Raw genomic sequence first — 18,780 nt, forward strand, 5'->3', positions numbered from 1 at the left:
AAATGGATGGCATTAGAGCAGATTATGCTAAGTGAAGCTAGTCAATCGTTAAAAAACAAATACCAAATGACCCCTTTGATATAAGGGGAGTAAACAAGGACAGGGTAGGGACGAAGAGCTTGAGAAGAAGATTTACATTAAACAGGGATGAGAGGTGGGAGGGAAAGGGAGTGAGAATGATATATAAGAGGAAAGGAGGGGTAAGACAAGATAATACAAATGGAAGAAATGATTTACAGTAGAAGGGGTAGAGAGAGAAAAGGGGAGGGGAGGGGAGGGGAGGGGAGGGGGGATAGTAGAGAATAGGACTGACAGCAGAATACATCAGACACTAGAAAGGCAATATGTCAATCAATGGAAGGGTAACTGATGTGATACAGCAATCTGTATACGGGGTAAAGTTGGGAGTTCATAACCCACTTGAATCAAACTGTGAAACATGATGTATTAAGAACTGTGTAATGTTTTGAACGACCAACAATAAAAAAAAAAAAAACAGTGAGACAGTATCACCTTTGGATTCTTCAATATCAGCACGTCAAAAAGCATCTGGTGATTACTCCATATTTTATATCTCCCAGTTAAATTTATTAATGTTTTTCCAAATAAATATTTTGAACATTACCAATCAAACATAGCACAAAGTGTTGCTTCCTTCTGCAAAGAAGACACAACATCAGCTTGAACAGGAAACCCAGAAGTCACATGTAGAGGTCAATGGGACTGTCTCAACCGCCATGGAAGCTTAAGATCCAAGGGACACCAAGGACTCTGCAGGGCAGTCAGCTGCAGGACTAAGAAATGGCTTGATCTTTAAAACTTCTGCAAAGCCATCTCCAAACCAGCAAGTGACGTGAGCTATGTCTATAGTGAAGTAGAAAAGGCGGTCTTGGCAGAGCTTGCGGCGATACACGGACCGAGGATCAGCTGCCAGCACGGCCTCAATTGCACGCCTCGCTTCCTCTGCTGACTGAAAATACCTAAAAGACGGCTGATCCACACCTGCAATGAGGAGAGCACAACTTAATGCTCAAAATTACACAGGTCAAATTTCACGACAGTAAGCTTCAATATGGAATGTGGTGGGTTCCTGAAAGGAACAAGGTTTGGACCTATTCCATCATACAGAGTTTCACCTTTAAGCAGTACTTACTGTCATTAGATTCAATTTGTGTACCCCCCAATTTTTATTTTATTTTATTTTTTAAAGAGAGAGAGAGAGAGAGAATTTTTTAATATTTATTTTTTAGTTTTCGGCGGACACAACATCTTTGTATGTGGTGTTGAGGATCGAACCCGGGCAGCACGCATGCTAGGAGAGCGCGCTAACGCTTGAGCCACATCCCCGGCCCCCCAATTTTTATTTTACTGAACAAAAAAAAAAAAGAAAAAAAAACCATGGTGACATATTTCATTAGACTTCTAAGTAGGAGGTGTTAGTTTTATGTTGTGTCAATCAAAATGGCACTTTTTCTACACTCAATGTAGATTTTAAATCTTTGTAATTTTTCTCTTAAAACAGAGATATAGTTTAAAAAAAAATAGTCCCAGTATTCTCAAAAAGCCAAAAAGCCACAAGAGAGTGAACTAAACTCATATATACCTCTGATACTAGCCAACAGAAATGAGAGGGCTGGGGATCATAGCCCCATAGTTACATGTCCCGAAGGAACAGAGACAGGAGAGAGTTCTAGGACAAAAGTGAAATAGATACACTGAGATAGTTCAAGGCACCTCAAGGAAGCTGTCCAAGGACATATTTCAAGTAAGCCAATACTTACCTCTAAATGGCAAAACCTCCCTAGTTAATATCTTTAAATATATATAAATTTGGGGCTGGGGTTGTGGCCCGGTGTTAGAGTGCTTGCCTAGCACATGTGAGGTATCAGGTTCAATCCTTGGCACCACATAAAATAAATAAATAAAATAAAGGTACTGTGTCCAACTACAACTGAAAAAATAAATATTTCGTGTGTGTGTGTATGTGTGTGTGTGTGTGTGTGTGTGTGTGTGTGTGTATACTTATATTTAAATAAAATGTCTACACACTTAAATGAAAACATCCAAATGAAGGCCATTCCTCCTCAAAATAGCACCTGGAAGGGCAGTGGATCTTTGTCCCTCATAGAGTGGATTCAATTTTATTATTTCCTGGTACTGGATATTAACCCAGGGTGTTTTACCACTGAGCTACATCCCTTTTTAAAAGTTGTTTGAGACAGATTCTCACTAAGTTGCTAAGGGCCTCACTAAGTTGCTGAGGCTGGCCTCGAACTTGCCATCCTTCCTGTCCATGAAATACATGTTTAATGAAAAAACAAGGACCAATTATAGTCATAAGATTCCTTGCATGGCTCAGAAAATCATTAACTTATTTTTCTGGCAGTGCTAGGGACTGAACCCAGGGCCTCACATGCTAGGCAAGTGCTCTACTACAGAGCTGCATTCCCAGCTGCATGGCACATCAAATAACTGTGCGGGCCACCTGTGAAAGACTTCATCACAGTCCTCCACACCAATGCTGCAGGAGCATTTGTCTGGCCAACCTGGCACAAGAGCTCTGCCCTCCATTCCTGACTTGTGATTCCCGTCCCTCCAAACAGATCAGGGACAACGTCCTCCAAGAAGCCTTCCCACATCTTGTGCCCTCAAACCCAATTCACATTCCCCCCTCCCTGAGCCCTACCAGCTCTGCCCAGACCTCTGTGCTAGCACCAGGCCCCACCCCTTTCAACAGCTCACCCTCCAGGTGCTGTACATCCTCAGGCCATGTCTGTTTCCCAACAGCTTGAACCCTGCTGCTATCATTCTCTTTTTTATTGCATAATTTCTCTTTTTAACCACTTTTTATCAATAAGGTGGTTTGAAACGCCTTAAATACACTGCATGATAACTTGAAAAAGAGATTTCCACAGTAGGTGGCACTCGACAAGGGGCAGTGTAGCAAAATGCCTCCCAGGCAGCACTCCTCTGCTCCAACCTGAGATCCTTTTCCAACCAGCCTTCCTCCCCCCAGCAACTGTATACAGTGATGAAGGAAACTCTCAAAACATATATCAATTTTAAAATCAAAGCTTTGATTAAGAATAAAGCTCTAGGGGAAAAGGAGAGAGGACAGCTCTCAAGAGGCCCACTGCTCACACCCATAGGCCTCTGTCTCCAGAGGTAGAGGGCACCTGCTACCCTGTTGCTGGCCCTGGCCCAGGCAGGAAGAAACAGGGAAATCTCCAGAGTTGGTTAGGGCACTTGTCACCAGCCCCAAGGTTTTTTTATGCCTTTATTTTATTTATTTATTTTTATGTGGTGCTGAGGATTGGACCCAATACCCTACACATGCTAGGCAAGAGCTCTACCACTGGGCCACAACCCCAGTTCATCAGCCCCAATTTTGAGACTTTTTCAATTAAGAGGACTTCTTTCAGGCTAAGTTCCAAACACCTTCCTATCCTCTTCCTTCTCTCCCTCTATGTAAAGTTGGGGAAACTAATTTCTGTGGTTGTGTAAGCCTTTATTTTCTGAATATGGAATGAAAGGCTTCATTACCTGATTCAGGAGCTCCGGCCTGCCACTGACATCCCAGAAATCTCTTATTACCAATTGGGCAGTGATCTGACCCCAGCAAAACTTTCAAAAAATATATCAATTTTAAAATCAAAAGCTTTGGTTAAGAATAAAGCTCTACTCTCTGGAATACCGATATCAAGTTCCCCTGCCTTTGACCTCTCCCAAGATAAAACTTCAGTCCATATAATATTCCCTGGAACCCATGTGCCCGCAGACCATCCCTGCAGCCTCTCTTACCTCTGCTTCTCCATTCTGCCCATCTCAGTCCACTCTGCCACATGGCCTCACACACGCCACACGCCTTCCACTGTAAGGCTGTCCCACGGGCTGTCCCACAGGCTGGCACAACCTCTCCCTGGAAGGCTGGCTTACTTCTCCACCTCTTTGGCCTCTGCTCATATGCACCTTTGCAGTGACAACTACTCTGGCCCCTTATTTAAAATCATTACAACCTGACCCTGCTCTATTCTTTTTTACATTTTCCTATAACCATTATAGCCTTCTAGCATCAGCCTTTCTATATAACATCTTTCTACGTTTTGTACAATATGTTTTTAGTTTGCTTCTCAAGTTCTATGAAGGCAGGGATTGCCTTTATCTTTTTTTAATTAATTAATTTATTTGTTCTAATTAGTCCTTAATCTTTTTTGTTCATTTGATTTATTCCAAGGACCAAGGGCAGTGCCTCGTGTCTAGAAGTTCAGTGAATGACTGGAGAATCAATGTATGCATTCCCTTCTTTACAAGACTACGTTGGGTCTTTACTGTGATATAACACAACGAACAGATTTCTACCTTTTTGGAATCTGACATCTTCTGACAAGAGGCTACTTCTTACTGGCATCACTGCTCCTACTTCTGAATAATCCCTTCCTTCATTCTAGATTGCAACCTGGGATCTGTGTGGGCTGGTGAAACCAAATAACATGTGTTAAGAACCATGTGTCAAACGGACTCCAAAAAAGCACCCTGTGTGCTTGCTTTGGCAGCACATATACTAAAATTGGAACAATACAGAGATTAGCATGGCCCCTGAACAGGATGATAAGCAAATTCGTGAAGCATTCCATATTTCTGATAAGAAGAGAAAGGGCCAAGTGATCCAGTTCTAAGCTTCATTGTTTTGTTTGTTTTGTTATGAAGATAATAAAATGTTGAGGTTATCTTCAAAAACAAAACAAAACAAACAAAAAAAAAAACATCCTGTTCCCTCAGAAAAGTACATGCTTCTAGGGCTAGGACTTTGTGGGGGCAAATTCTCTTCCCCTCTCACTGTGGGCTCCTGAAGTCCTCTGTGCTGATGGCTGATCTAACAGTTAATAGAACAAAATGCAACATCTCTCTAGTCAGGCAATAAAACAGAGAAGAAACTTGGTGTACCTAAGTATGAAATGAATACAGTTCAGCTTCTCAATGACGTTTGCAAAGGCAAAGAATGACTGTAACAGGAAGATAAGGGCTGTAAATCACAGCTGCCTCATGGGACAGCAGCCACTCTGTAGAAACTGAACTGAATGCCTGTCTGGAACTAACTATACTGACCACACAGGGGTCAAACAAAAGTCGCTATACACTAGTGTTGCCCAAATATATATACTCCTGTTTCTTAAAAAATCAGTCATACTACAAATACTTCATATACTTGCCCTGAAAATATCAAACCTGGCTAAGTCTGATAGTAAATGAAAGCTCATCTCTCATTCAGAAACAAGAAACTGACGGTACCTGGTTCACCTCCTGAACTGAGCTGCCCCAGCTCCTTCTCAGCATGAGGAGTAAACCGCACTTGTAAAGGGGCCACAGGGGCCTCTCTCACCCAGGCAGGAACCACACTGTGGGGAGCTCTATCAGCCTTCCTGGCCCCACAGAGAGGAGGCGCAGGCTGCATATCCACACTGCTCCCTTGCAGAACCGCTGCTCCTTCCACTGCTCCTTCTGCTGCTCCTTCCTCACTCCTTGGCCCCTCATCTGTACCTTCCTCTGGACAGCTATTTTCCAGGCCACACAGGACAATCTGTTCTTCGGCCACACTAGGACTCTGATCATTTCTTGATTCCAAACCAAAATCCGTTGCTCTTTCTCTGTGCGTAGGCAAAGTCTGCTGGCCTTCCCCTGTGCTGTCACATCTCGGGTAGCTTTCTTTGGAAGTTCTGTCTTCAGGACATGTAGGTTTCTCCTCAGTGCTGCAATGGGGCTGAGAGTCACTGTACCCTGAGAGCTGTCGCTGGTCATAGCTGTCATTCTTGCCTTCACACTGGAACACAGTTTTTGGCTTAGGTTGGTTATTCTGTAAATTAAAGTCCACTAAAGGCTCCATCAAATTCTGTGGCGAGTCATAATCAGCTATGTAGGGCTTTATGTCCAGTACAGGTGTGCCATGTATCATATCAATTCCAGACAGGTAAACAGCTCCACCTGTAAGGTGAAAAAATACTCTTAAAAAATATTTACAGCCAGGGCTAGGGTTGTGGCTCAAGTGGTAGAGTGCTCACCTAGCACGTGTGAGGCACTGGGTTTGATCCTCAGCACCACATAAAAATAAATAAATAAAATAAAGGTGTTGCGTCCATCTGTAACTAAAAATGTTAAAAAATATATTCACAGGGAAGAACAATGCAAATAATTGGAGGATATGATTAAGCCCCAAATTTTCTCCCACGTGGTCTTCTTAGACCTCACTGGGCTCACCCACACCAGGTTCTTAACACCTTCCATCTACATACACTTCTCTTCTACCTGAAAACCCATCTTTTTCTTTATCTGCCAAAATCTTACCTGCTCTTCAAGGCTCTCACAGAACATGTCTGCAAATCTTTTTGGAACTCCCAGACATAAGCAAAATCTCTACTAGAGCCCTTTTTACACAGAGTGGCAATGACTTGCTTGGAGTCTATCCCTAGACAGCAAGCAGGCCCCTTGAGCATGGGCTGGCATTGACCCATCTTTGCAGGATTGGTGCTTACAGCTGTTCCAGGCACATTACATCCCTCAATATATCACTGATGGTCCAAGGAGGGTTTCCATTGTGATAAACAGACTTTAAGTGGCCCCCAGGACCCCCACATCCATGTGCTTAAGTCCTTGTGTAACCCTCCTCTTGACTGTATCTTGATTCTGACCAACAGAATGTAACAAAAGAGCTGGACTACCCTCCAGTATCTCCGTTTTCCTACAAGATTCCTGACTGCTGGTGGACTCACTTGAAGGACTCTCTGCAGCTTGACAAAATAAGCAGGCACGTTGGGAAAGTCCATGTGGCAAAAAACTACAAGCTGCCTTTAAGAAATGTGGGCAGCCTTTAGAGATGAGAGTAGTCTCCAGCAAAAATCTCAAGACCTCAGTCATACATTACAAGGAAATGAATTTTGCCAACAACTTCAATGAGTCTAGATGTAGATTCTTCCACAGTCAAGCCTCCAGATAAGAATTCATCCCAGCTAAGAACTTAACTGTACTCCTGGGAGATCCAAAGCAGAGGACCCAGCTAAGGTGACCTCCTGACCTACAAAAAGGTAGCAATGTTTCAAATACATCATAAATATGTGCTACTTAAACTGGTACATCTTTGGTAATTTGTTACACAGCAATAGAAATATATTCATCAAGACTTAAGGAAGTAGGATGCAAATAAGCCACTATTACCAAAATTAATGATAGGTCTCCTGTTGTCCTAAGACAGCTATTGTTCACTTCCTGCTACTAATAGTGTCTTGGTAAACTGTCTGAAAAAGAACTTAAAAAAAATGCATGGGATCATTTTGATTCTGTCTCCATTTAAGAAAAACATGAGGGGCTGGGATTGTGGCTCAGCGGTAGAGCGCTTGCCTAGCACGTGCGGGACCCGGGTTCGATCCTCAGCACCACATAAAAATAAAGGCATTGTGTTGTGTCCATCTACATCTAAAAAATAAATATTTTTTAAAAAATGACTATATATGGACTCTGGTTTCTAAAACATGCTTACTATGAATAAGCCTGAAACTTTTAAAAGATGACTTTGGATATTATAAATGATGAATTATGCCTAACAATACCTGCAGGAGAAAGAAAGGCATAGGTAGGAGTTCATGAAGACTTGTTTTGTGTATGACTCCCATGCTGTGATTTTTCCCTGTGTACATTAATAAATTTATCATGCTTTCTCTTAGGAACCTATCTTCTGTTATGGGGAGCGTTAGCCACAACCCTTCACAGGGTCTTGGGTTTGGCCTTTCGCCAACACTATTACCCACTTTGGTAAACCATCATAAAATTCAAGATAGATCAGCTACCAGATTTCCTTGAAAATCTACCCAAAACCTGCCTAGTTGAGTATAATCCAGCAAAGGAATTCTAAGTTCTGGGGAAAAAATGAGCAAAATAAACATTCTTATTTATTTATTTATTTAGTGATCAATAGCCAAAAAGGACTCTCGTAGCTTTTGTCTCAAAGATGGTTTTAAAAAAAAATCTTGTGGAGTCAGAGACAGGACAGGTTCTTCTCCTTTGCCCATTTTATGAATGTCAAAGCCCAGAATGGTCTTCTGGCTCCTAGTCTATCTGCTGTTTCAACTTCTGCCTACATCATATTTACCAGGTCTGAGTGATTTAAGAATGTGAAGATCTTTAAAACTATTAGAGGTTAAATGGGAACACACAGTTAAAACCAATCCTGTGGAAACAAATATGACTGTTTAAAAAAATTAATTGGAAACTGGTCATGGTGGCACACAGGCACTTCATCTTCTGCCTTCATCATAGACACTTCCACAATCCGCCAGATATTCGATACTTCAGTATGATTCAGCCCAGGCCCTGACACACAGCAGAGCTGATGGCTGTGCTGCAGCCATGATGTCCTTGTTCTCAAGGCCTCAAGGAAGAAGTGATAAACCACTACTCTGTGCCTACTAGGTCTGCAAGTATGACCAGTTACCATGAGTTACATTTGAATGCATCCAATTTTTTATTGGTACTAGGGATTTAACCCAGGGGTGCTGAGCCACTGTCTATATCCCCAGTCCTTTTTTATTTTTATTTTGTATTTTGAGACAGGGTCTTGCTAAGTTGCTAGGGTCCTCACAAAATTGCTGAAGCTGGCCTCAAAATTGTAATCCTTCTGCCCCAGCCTCCCAAAATCCTGGGATTGCAGGTGTGTGCCACTATGACCAGTTTCCAATCAATTTTTTTAAACAGTCATATTTGCTTTATTTTGGTTAAAGTAAAAATTAGCTTTTTCAATTAATTTTTAATCATTTTGTATTTACTACATTCCAAGTCTGAGAAAATCTGGTTACGTAATTTAATGATTATGAAGTCTATAAGTTTTTCTTTTAAAAATTAATGTGGGGCTGAGGTAGAGCATGTGAGGAACTGCATTCAAGCCTCACTACCACATGAAAATAAATAAAAATAAAGATATTAAAAAAAATTAATGTGTTTTTCTTCCTGTAGTGCTGGGGATTGAACCTAGGGGCACTCAACCACAGAGCTACATATTCAGCCATTTTATTTTGAGCTGGTGTCAAACCTGCCTTATTCCCACCTCAGGCTTTAGAGATGCTGGAATTAAAGATGTGTACCACCATGCCCCACTAATTTAATGTTTTTGGATAAATGAGTGATTAAAAACAAATTCTGAGCTTCCCAGAAGAGTTTAATTCCTAGTGTTTTAAAGCAACTTTCTTTCAAACATCATTTGTTCCTCAATATCTAGGGGTTCTCAGGAGTTTAACATCAGTAGTGTTCATGTGAATAGAAGCAAGCAGTGATGCTATAGTGATTTTACAAGTTTTATTTTTTCTTTCACTAAGGATTGAAACCGAGGGTACTTTAACCACTGAACTGCACCCCCAGCCGTGTGTGTGTGTGTGTGTGTGTGTGAGAGAGAGAGAGAGAGAGAGAGAGAGGGAGAGAGAGAGAGAGAGAGAGAGAGAGAAGCTGGGATTGCAGGCCTGAGCCACCACATCAGGCTTTACAAGACATTTTGAGATAAGAAGATAAAAGTAGAAATGAAATGGGTTACCTTCCACGTTTTCCAGCTTGGCCAGGGTCAGTCCTATGGCGTTGGGACGATGAGGGCTCCTTGTGGAAAACACACCAGTCTTTGCACCATTCAGCCTAGGGGGCTGCACTTTTGCCTTATAGCTCAAATGACCATTTTTGTGAAAAACAAACAAAATCCTATTGAAAATAAACCAAACCACTGAGTAAAATATGAGCATACTGATTGGGGGGGGAATGTAACCCCCTCATACAAATTAACAAAAAGAATGTTTGTAATGGAATTAATCAGCCAGGAGAAAATAATACCACTTCTCTTCCTTGATGGAATAAAGTCATGGGTCTCTAGATCCTTTATACCTCACACAATGACTGGCGTACCGTAGGTCTATGACAGACATGTGTCACATGCCTGAATAAACAATAATTACTAAGTGCCTGCTATTTGCCAGGCAGCATTTTTATAGCCATTTCACGTAATAATCTTAACAATCATAAGACGTATAAATTAGCCCTCATTTTAAGGGATGAGGAAATTGAAGCTCAGAAAAGTTGAATAACTTAAAAAAGACATAAAACCAAGAAGCCATGAATAAAAACAATAACAGATTTGAATTCATTAAATCATTAAATTTATTCATTACAAAATGTCATTCTAACAGAAAATGTTAGCTACATACAAAAGGTTCATATCTGTGGGATATAAATTACTACTACATAAAAAAACCACAAAGCAAAGGACAAACCAATAGCTAGGCATGGTGGCACACACTTGTGTGGCTCCGGAGACTGAAGCAAGAGGATTGTGAGTTCAAAGCCAGCCTCAGCAAAAGCGAGGTGCTAAGCAAATCAGGGAGACCCTGAATCTGAATAAAAATACAAAATAGGGCTGGGGATGGGGCTCAGTGGCCAAGTTTCCCTGAGTTCAATCCCCAGCACCAAAAAAGAAAAAGACAAACCAATAGAGGACACTTAGCAAAGAACAAAAACAGGCAATTCTAAATAGCTAAAAAACATATGAAAAGATGATGAGTCTCACTAAATAAAACAAAATACTGTTTCTCCTCTGTCAGGCAAAAATATAAAATACTGATAACATATTGTGCTGGGGAAGGTGTAAGAAAAAGGTCATTTGCATAGTCTGTTGAAGTGTAAGTGTAAGATTAATTTTAGAGAGCAATGTTGAAAGTAGCTCTCCAAAATCATAAATATGCACACCCTCTGGTCCAATATATCTAAGTTTGTTATCCTACTGATAAAAATGCACAAATACACAAGAAAATGTGTCCAAGGGGGTTTGTCACAGTACTACCATAACAGTCAAATATCAAAACATGGTAGATCTGTATTTTGCAACAGACAATTTAAAGCAAAAAAGGTATATCTGCATGTACTGCCATAAAAGTTCTCCATGACATAGACTATTAAGTGAAGAAAACATATTCCATTTTTTAAATCAAACACCCACTCTGTGACTATCTATGCTTCTATGTGTATTAAAAAAGGAAAAAAGAATAGGTCTGGTAGGACTTACATAAAACTGTTAACAATAATAACCTCTGAAGAGTGTTGGGCGATAGGAGTAAGAAAGGAGAAAAATAGAAATGGTAAATAAAAATCTCTACATACTCCCGAATCTTTTATACCAACTATGTTTTGAACTTAGAAGATCATACAAACTATGTCAGGATACCACGTTTTTCTAATCTCCCCATGTCCCCAAATAAATATGAAAAATAACCTATTTCAGAATAAAAAACTTCACATCTCCACCAGTAAAATGAGACCAATGTAGACTGATGATGTTGGGGTGAAGAAGAATGGACAGAGAAAGAATTCCAAATGATAGCAAATAGTATCTAGATTTCTAAGGCTTCCTGTTTATTGTTTTTGTTGTTGTTGTTGTTGTTTGTTTGGTGTCTTTGTTTTGTTTTTGTCTGTTGGTACTGGGGATTGAACCCAGGGGCATTTAACCACTGAGACACATCCTCAGCCCTTTTTTATACTTTATTTAGAGACAGGGTCTCTCTGAGCTGCTTAGTGCCTCACTAAGTTGCTGAGGCTGACTTTGAACTCGCAATCCTCCTGCCTTGGCCTCCTGAGCCACCGGAATTACAGTAGCACCACCATACCCAGTAGATTTCTTGTCTTTTCAGACAAGTACACTTAATTACTTCGTGAGTCTACATCAGGATTCATAATTTTTTTTTCTGTAAAATGTCAGATAGTAAATATTTTAGGTTTTGAAGCTAACCAGTCACTGTTGCAACTACACAAGGCTGCCACTACAACAGTGTTGCATAACAGTAGCTACACACTATATGCAAACAAACAGGCATGCTACAGTAAATAGCCACAGACAATATATAAACAGATAAGTAAGGCTATGGTCTCCCAAAGCTAACATATGAAAACAGGAGTGGACAATATTTGGTCCACAGGCTGTAGTATGCTGACTCTTGGTCTAGAGGTGACCCATGGGCAAAATCAAGGTCAAAGGTTTCAGCTTAACAGAAGGGATTCGTCACTATTAGAATCAGGGGCAAATGAAATAAACCCCCATAGTAGATTCCAAGCTTTTCTGAAGGTGTCCAAACCATGAAAACAATTACATGGACAAATGTGGTATCAACATTCCATGTAATAAATAAGAGTAGTCTGGCTGTCAGACTCCAAATTTGCCTTCAACTGGAGTAATTCACTCAGGGGCAAGTCTGACCCAAAGGACCATAAACTATAAAACAACTTACCAAACATGGGAAAACTGTTCTAGGCCCATCAAGGAATGTTCAGGATTATTAAAGATGCTCTTTCTAATCCTTAAACAGGCCCGAGAATGGCTACAAATGGATGGTTGCCTTGGCGTGCCATTCTTGGCCAAGAAACAGGATTCCAAGTAGCCTATTGGCTCAGTTAATAGATTCCCTGCAGAAGAAAATTAGGTAAGAAATCATTAGTCAAAAGGTATAAGAAAACATGACTTCTCCAATGTCTCTAGTTCATAGTTTAAAAACCCCACCAGGTGTTATGCAAATTAAAACTTACTGGGTTTTGTTCTGTTTTGTTTTGTTTTTGTCTCACTATGTTGCCCAGGCTAGCCTGGAACTCCTGGGCTCCATCAATCCTCCTGCCTCAGCCCCCCAAGTAGCTGGGATATGGGCATATACCACATGCTCAGTCCATTCTGAATTTATATATACCCCCATCTCATGAAAGTCTTAGGTTTCTTGAAGAGATGATACAAAGACAATCTAGACCTCCATTTTATTTCCAGTTTCCATGAAATCTATCCTATCGGCATCAGCAGTAAAACTATATAGATCTAGGACTATATCTCACAGTACCTTCTATTACTTCTCATTTATAAAAACCATATTATTTTATACATATAACATTATATACAACATATATGTAAATTAAAAAGCCTAATATTATAATGAAATCCTGTATACCTATATCCATCCCAAGAACTAATGCACTGCCAACAACTTCCATCTTTTTTTGTGGGGTGAATGTACTAGGGATTGAACTCAGGGGCATTCAACTACTGAGCCACATCCCCAGCCCTATTTTGTATTTTATTTAAAGATAGAGTCTCACTGAGTTGATAGCACCTTGCCATTGCCAAGGCTGGCTTTGAACTTGCAATTCTCCTGTGTCAGCCTCCCGAGCCACTGGAATTACAGGCATATGCCACCATACCCGGAGAACTTCCATCTTTTTAGACTCCTTTTTTTTTTCCAATATTTATTTAGTTATAGATGAACACACAGTATCTTTATTTATTTTGGTGCTAAGGATTAACCCAGTGCCTTACACATGTGAGGCAAGCGCTTTACCACTCAACCACAGCCCCAGCCCTAGACTGCTTTTAACCTATGCCATATCTTTCCTTTCCCTAACATTAAAAAGGAACCTAAATTTGGTCTTCCACTTCCTATTCAAATATAATTTATGCCATGTGCAGTGGTGCCTGTAATCCCACTGACTTGGGAGGCTGAGGCAGGACGATTACTAGTTCAAAGCCAGCTCAAACCCCAAGCAAATAAGTGAAAGCCTGCCTTAAAATTAAAAATAAAAAAGGGCTGGGGATGTAGCTCAGTGGTTAAATGTTCCTAGAGTCAATCCCTGGCACGTGCACGCACGTGCACGCACATGCACATACATACACACAAATAAAACTTGGTTAAAACTTATCAAACTGAAGTTATCCTCTCAGATTTGCTCCTAACGATACATATTGCATATGCATGTTATATGTGTGCTGCTAGGTATTCAATCCAGAGGTACTCTACCACTGAACTATATCCCCAAACCTTTTTATTTTGAAACAGACAAGGCTGACCTCCACTTGCAATCATCCTGCCTCACCCCCATAGTAGCTGGAATTACAGAAATGCACCACCAAGTCCAGGGTAAACTCCATATTTCTTAGCCTGGTATTCAAAGTTTTCCCCAATCTGAAACCACTCTCCCTGCACCATTGGTCCATTTAACACTTTAAATTTTCAGTTTCCACACCCCAAGCTCTGAATCCCTGAGCCTTGGTTCTTGCTTGTTCCTGTCCAAAATGTTAGACTTGTAATCTGGTAATGTGTTAAAAAAGAAAAAATTAAATCAGCATAACCTTTGACCAGGTAACAGCAACTTCTATGAAATTTTACTTACGTTCAATAGTTAGAACATATATAGACTTAAGGATTTTCAAGAATCTTTCAATTACAATAAAAACTGGCAATAACTCAAATGTCCAACAATAGAGAACCGGCTGATAACGTTACAGTACATCTCTAAAACAATAATTGCCATGGAAAGATTTTTGTATGTGAAATATTTTAATTTCAATACAATTTTGTGTGCGTGTGTGCGTGTGTGTGTATACACATATATTTTGAAACAGGGTCTACAATATTACCAAGACTGGCCTCCAATTCCTTGGCTCAAGGTATTCTCCACCTAAGCCTTCTCAGAAGCTGGGGATACAGGCCTGACCCGCATATTTTTCTCAAAGTTATTAACACTGTGGTTGCATTTCCTCTCATTTCCCCAGCGTGTGTGCAACGAGAACCACTACAGGAGGTAGACAGCAGGTATTAACAGTGGTTTTTCTCTGCGTCATGGCAGGCTATTTTTCTTTCTTTTCACTTGCATCCTCTAGTTCTAAAACTAATATTTCATCATCATAAAGGGGTAAATAAAGATAACTTTATGCTTATCTTTCAGGCTTCCTCTCCCCAAACTTTCCCTTCTCCCTCCCTATCTCCTAGAGCACAGGAAGCTCTCTCTTAAGGCATCTACCTCCTCACCAGCTGGACACAGCCTAACTCCCCCACTGCACAGAGACCTCCGCAGGGAGAAAAGCCCTTACACTGCACGTGGCAGTTCTGGCCACCGAGCCAAGATCAGGGAACCTTACAAGCCCTGAAACAAGAACGGAACATGCGCGATGACGTCACCCGCTCGCCTCCGCTACGTCACGTGGTCGACCGAGCACGTGACCTGTGCCTTCGCCACCAGTAGGACAATGACGCAAGTCAGTTCGGTCTCTCGCATTTCTATTTCTCTCTAGGCACGAAGTTGGCCGCCTGCGCCGAGTCCTCTCCTGAGTGCGTCACCGCCAGTTCCTAGAAGTTACCTGTCTCCAGGGCTGGCTTTATGCACCCGCACGGGGTCGCTGTGGGTCGAGGCCCCGACTCCTCCAGGCCGCGCATGGTTACGGTCACTCGGGCTCCCACCGACGCGTCGAGCCTTCCGCTTCCGCCCTCCGGCTTGGGCGCCTGCGCAGTAGCCGGTGCGGCTCCCTAGGGGCTCGGGTGCTTGGCGGTGCCGCGGGAGTCTTGGAGATCTCGGTCTCTACGCCGAGGACCTCGGGTTCCCGGGTTGCCAGACCCAAGCTTCGGTTGAGTGGTACACAGCCGCTGGGGCCGTCCCTTCTCACTGTTGCCTGCGGTTGCGAGTTCCCACGCCTCACCAGAGTGGGTACCCGTGGGTGAAAGTTTACACACAGAGGACCCCATTCATCGTTAATAAGCCACCCAAGCCCAACGAATGACCCCGAGTTTTAAAGAAAAATTATGCGTATATGCAGTTGCCACACAGGAAAAGACCTGATGTTAAATGTTTAGAATTCTCCTTGGATGATGGGAATACAAAGATGAATATATTCTTCAATAGGTTCAAATTTTCCCATAATAAAAACGACAATTTGTCAGGAAAGAACCTCAAGTAAATCTTATTCCAAATGCGATGGATGTTATAAGGGAACCCCACACTGGGCCAGGGGTTAATGAATAGGATTTTCTTTTATTTCAAACCTCATGGGTACTGAAGTTAAAATGAAATTATGAATCAATATGCACGTCGGGAGGATTATGTCATGGTTTCTGAGCAATTCAGGAAAGTTAAAGGCCAATGAGAATCATTTTTTTCATCCCATGCAATGACCAGTAGACCCTGCACTGAGAGCCAGTTACTTGTAATGCTCTCTCTTGCCTATATCCAGTTTGTATAGTAATTCTGTTCCTAAGGTTTATATCCTGTTAATTCAGAACCAAACAAAACAAAAACCCTTATACTGTTAGCCTGTTAATATAACTATAGCTAATTTAGAAGTTAAAGTCAAGCTGACCCCAGTCTGCTCAGACATCTCACCCTGTTCCTCCAACCCCCTTCTTGCAAGAGCCTATTCACAAAGAAGCTGAATAACATCCCCACCCACCTGCACCCTCTCCACAATGCTCATAGATTTTAACTTACTTTCTGGGTATGTATAGGGGCTGCCAGTTCAAGAACTTGGTGACAGTATGTTGGCTCCTCCTGCCCCCTCCCCTTTGTGGTTCTTGATGTTTTGAAGCTTACTTTCTACCTGCAATACTAAGAGCTACCCCAATGCTTAACTTAGATTCTGCCTTAGAAAGATTTTGCTCAGAGGAAATCTGCTACTGTTCTCTGCGCAGAGGCAGCCTGTCAGATTCCTGACAATAAATTTGCTTCTGCTTAGCTTTGGTGTGTTCCAGTGGTCAGGCCTGCACCAGTTTCCTTACATTGGTGTGCTGGCTAGGAAAATCCCATCCACCTTGCTCTCCCCTGGTGGGGGGGGGGGGGGAATCTGAGCAGCTTCAGGATCCTTTCCCAAACCCAAGGCCCAGGATGATTCCCACACACCGCTTTCCATCCACTGAGAGCTCTCCAACGACCACACACAGGCCTTATTTTGGTAAGTGACCTTACCTTTCCCTCCTCTCACCTCGAAGTCCCAGGTCAGTGCCAGGACCCTCTAGAGACAAAACTTAAGTCCTGGCTCAACACAGGGACTCTCTAGAGACGACAGTTAACTTAAGCCTGGGGTCCTTCAGCACCAGGACCCTCAGAAGACAAAAGTTAACTTAGGTTTTGGCTCAATGCCAAGACTCTCGACCATTCCTTCCCTTCCCTTCCCTTTTGGAGGATCCCCCTTGGTGAGTCCCCCCATAACGGGTCTTGACTATATATAGTCCTTCAAGGACTATACCAGAAGTCTACTAGCCCTGGTACCAGACACCAAGACCCAAGCTGACTCTGGCAGTTAGCCTTTACCGGCCTCCTAATTCTTAGCTTGATTCAGAATGTGGGTGACTGCTCCCTTCTCAATCTTGAAAAGGCTTTGGACTGGGGCCAGAGAATCCAGTGACAGGCAGACTGCTTTTGCTGGCGTCCACTCCCTCTAGTTTGGTCTAGAGCTGGGGATACCTGCCTCTAGCCGCTTCAGCTGTTAAACTCTCATGGGGAGCTCCCAATCCAAAAATCCCATCTGACTTAATTTCAATTGCCTAGCCATCACTGTCCCTCGAAATTGGGCAATGACCCAAAAACTATTGCAAGCCATTCATTATTTGGGCCTCTACACACTGCTCCACCTCTGTTTTTGTCTATTGGAGGAAGACAGCTCCCCGCATCCTCCCTGATTCCAATATATCTTACATTTCTCCTTAGTCTGCCCTTTAGCTACCGCCAAATTAATCAGCCAAAAACTATTTCTAATCATGGTAGATTGAAAAAAGATAAAGGAAATTACCCAAAGACCTAATAAAAATCCCGCCCAATTTTTGGCCCAACTTACTGAGGCTATCACCAAATACACAAATTGGCATGTCACCAGCCCCTAAGGCAGGCTCCTTCGTTTTAACTTTATCTGCGGGTCTACACCTGACATCCACAAAAAACTCAGACTTTTAGAGGAGGGCCCTGAGTCTCCTCAGCAGCTACTCTTAGATAAGGTTTTCAAGGTTTTTAACAACCGGGAGGAGGAAGACTAAAAAAGAAAGAAACATCTTAAGGTTATATACCAGCCCCTGGCCTCCACAATTCAAGGCCAAGAGAACGCCCCCATAAGCTATGCCCCCACTCACCTTAGACCCTCCAAAATACCCCCCAGGGAACCACCCGTACCATGTTTCAAATGTGGCCAGTCGGGTCATTGGGTCAGATCCTGCCCTAATCCTCCGCAACCCCCGCCAGCCCCATCCCTGTTGTAAATGCCACCAGGCAGACCATTGGGCTGTTGACTGCTCTTGCACCCGATGTGGATGGACTGGACACTGGGCAAAAGTCTGCCCTAGGGGCTGGGGCTGGTACTCAGTGGTAGCGCACTTACCTGGTATGTGTGAGGCACTGGTTCGATTCTCAGCACCAAATAGAATAAATAAAATAAAGGTGTATCAAATATATATGTCTGCCCTAACCTGAGGCCTGTCCCAAATGTTAACAACAGGGACACTGGAAGGTGGACTGTCCCCAATGTGAGCAGCCAATTTTCCAGGTCCCCAAATACATCCAAAGAACCCCAAATTATAGGAATAATAAATAGCCAAACAACAAACAAATTTTCTTCTTCTGAGGAGATCTTAAAGACACAAGAATCCAACAGGCCCAAAACTATTTAATTCCTATCTTTCCCTAGTGGCAACACAGAAAATGACTTCAAAATTCTCTCTCTCCTCCTCTCTCTCCCTCTCACTATCTCTCTCTCATTCTCTTATACAGCTAAACCAAAATGATTAACGGGAGATTCTCTCATGTTATTAAACTGAAATAATTAATGGCTACACCATTTTTTCCTAGGACTCCTGTTTTTAAATCCTATATTTTCAGCTCATAGTTTTAATCCTATGCGCCTAAATTATAACTTCTGATCAGACCTGTTTTATGGAGTCCAATTTACAAAAGTTTGCTTTAAATCTAATAAATTTAAAAGTC

General features: G+C 42.0%; 1 protein-coding gene and 1 non-coding gene across 3 annotated transcripts; one reads left to right on the forward strand and one right to left on the reverse strand.

Moving 5' to 3' along the window:
- Positions 1-566: 566 nt before the first annotated feature.
- On the reverse strand, positions 567-15,335 carry Trmo (tRNA methyltransferase O). 2 transcript variants are annotated; one of them, XM_078047857.1, is made up of 5 exons: positions 15,182-15,335; positions 12,297-12,471; positions 9,569-9,726; positions 5,290-5,979; positions 567-1,002 (listed from the first exon to the last, which is right to left on the reverse strand). In XM_078047857.1, exons 1-5 carry the CDS (start codon positions 15,255-15,257, stop codon positions 746-748), a joined length of 1,356 nt encoding a protein of 451 aa, XP_077903983.1. In that variant the 5' UTR covers positions 15,258-15,335; the 3' UTR covers positions 567-745. The 2 variants fall into 2 exon arrangements, with proteins under 2 accessions (XP_077903983.1, XP_077903984.1); XM_078047858.1 differs by lacking the exons at positions 9,569-9,726; positions 15,182-15,335 and having other exon boundaries at positions 12,297-12,422.
- On the forward strand, positions 4,538-4,640 carry LOC120890080 (U6 spliceosomal RNA). Its single transcript, XR_005734340.1, has one exon. It is a non-coding gene; the product is annotated as a U6 spliceosomal RNA (small nuclear RNA).
- Positions 15,336-18,780: the final 3,445 nt, after the last annotated feature.

This window comes from Ictidomys tridecemlineatus, chromosome 4 (assembly GCF_052094955.1).
Source record: "Ictidomys tridecemlineatus isolate mIctTri1 chromosome 4, mIctTri1.hap1, whole genome shotgun sequence".
NCBI lineage: Eukaryota > Metazoa > Chordata > Mammalia > Rodentia > Sciuridae > Ictidomys > Ictidomys tridecemlineatus.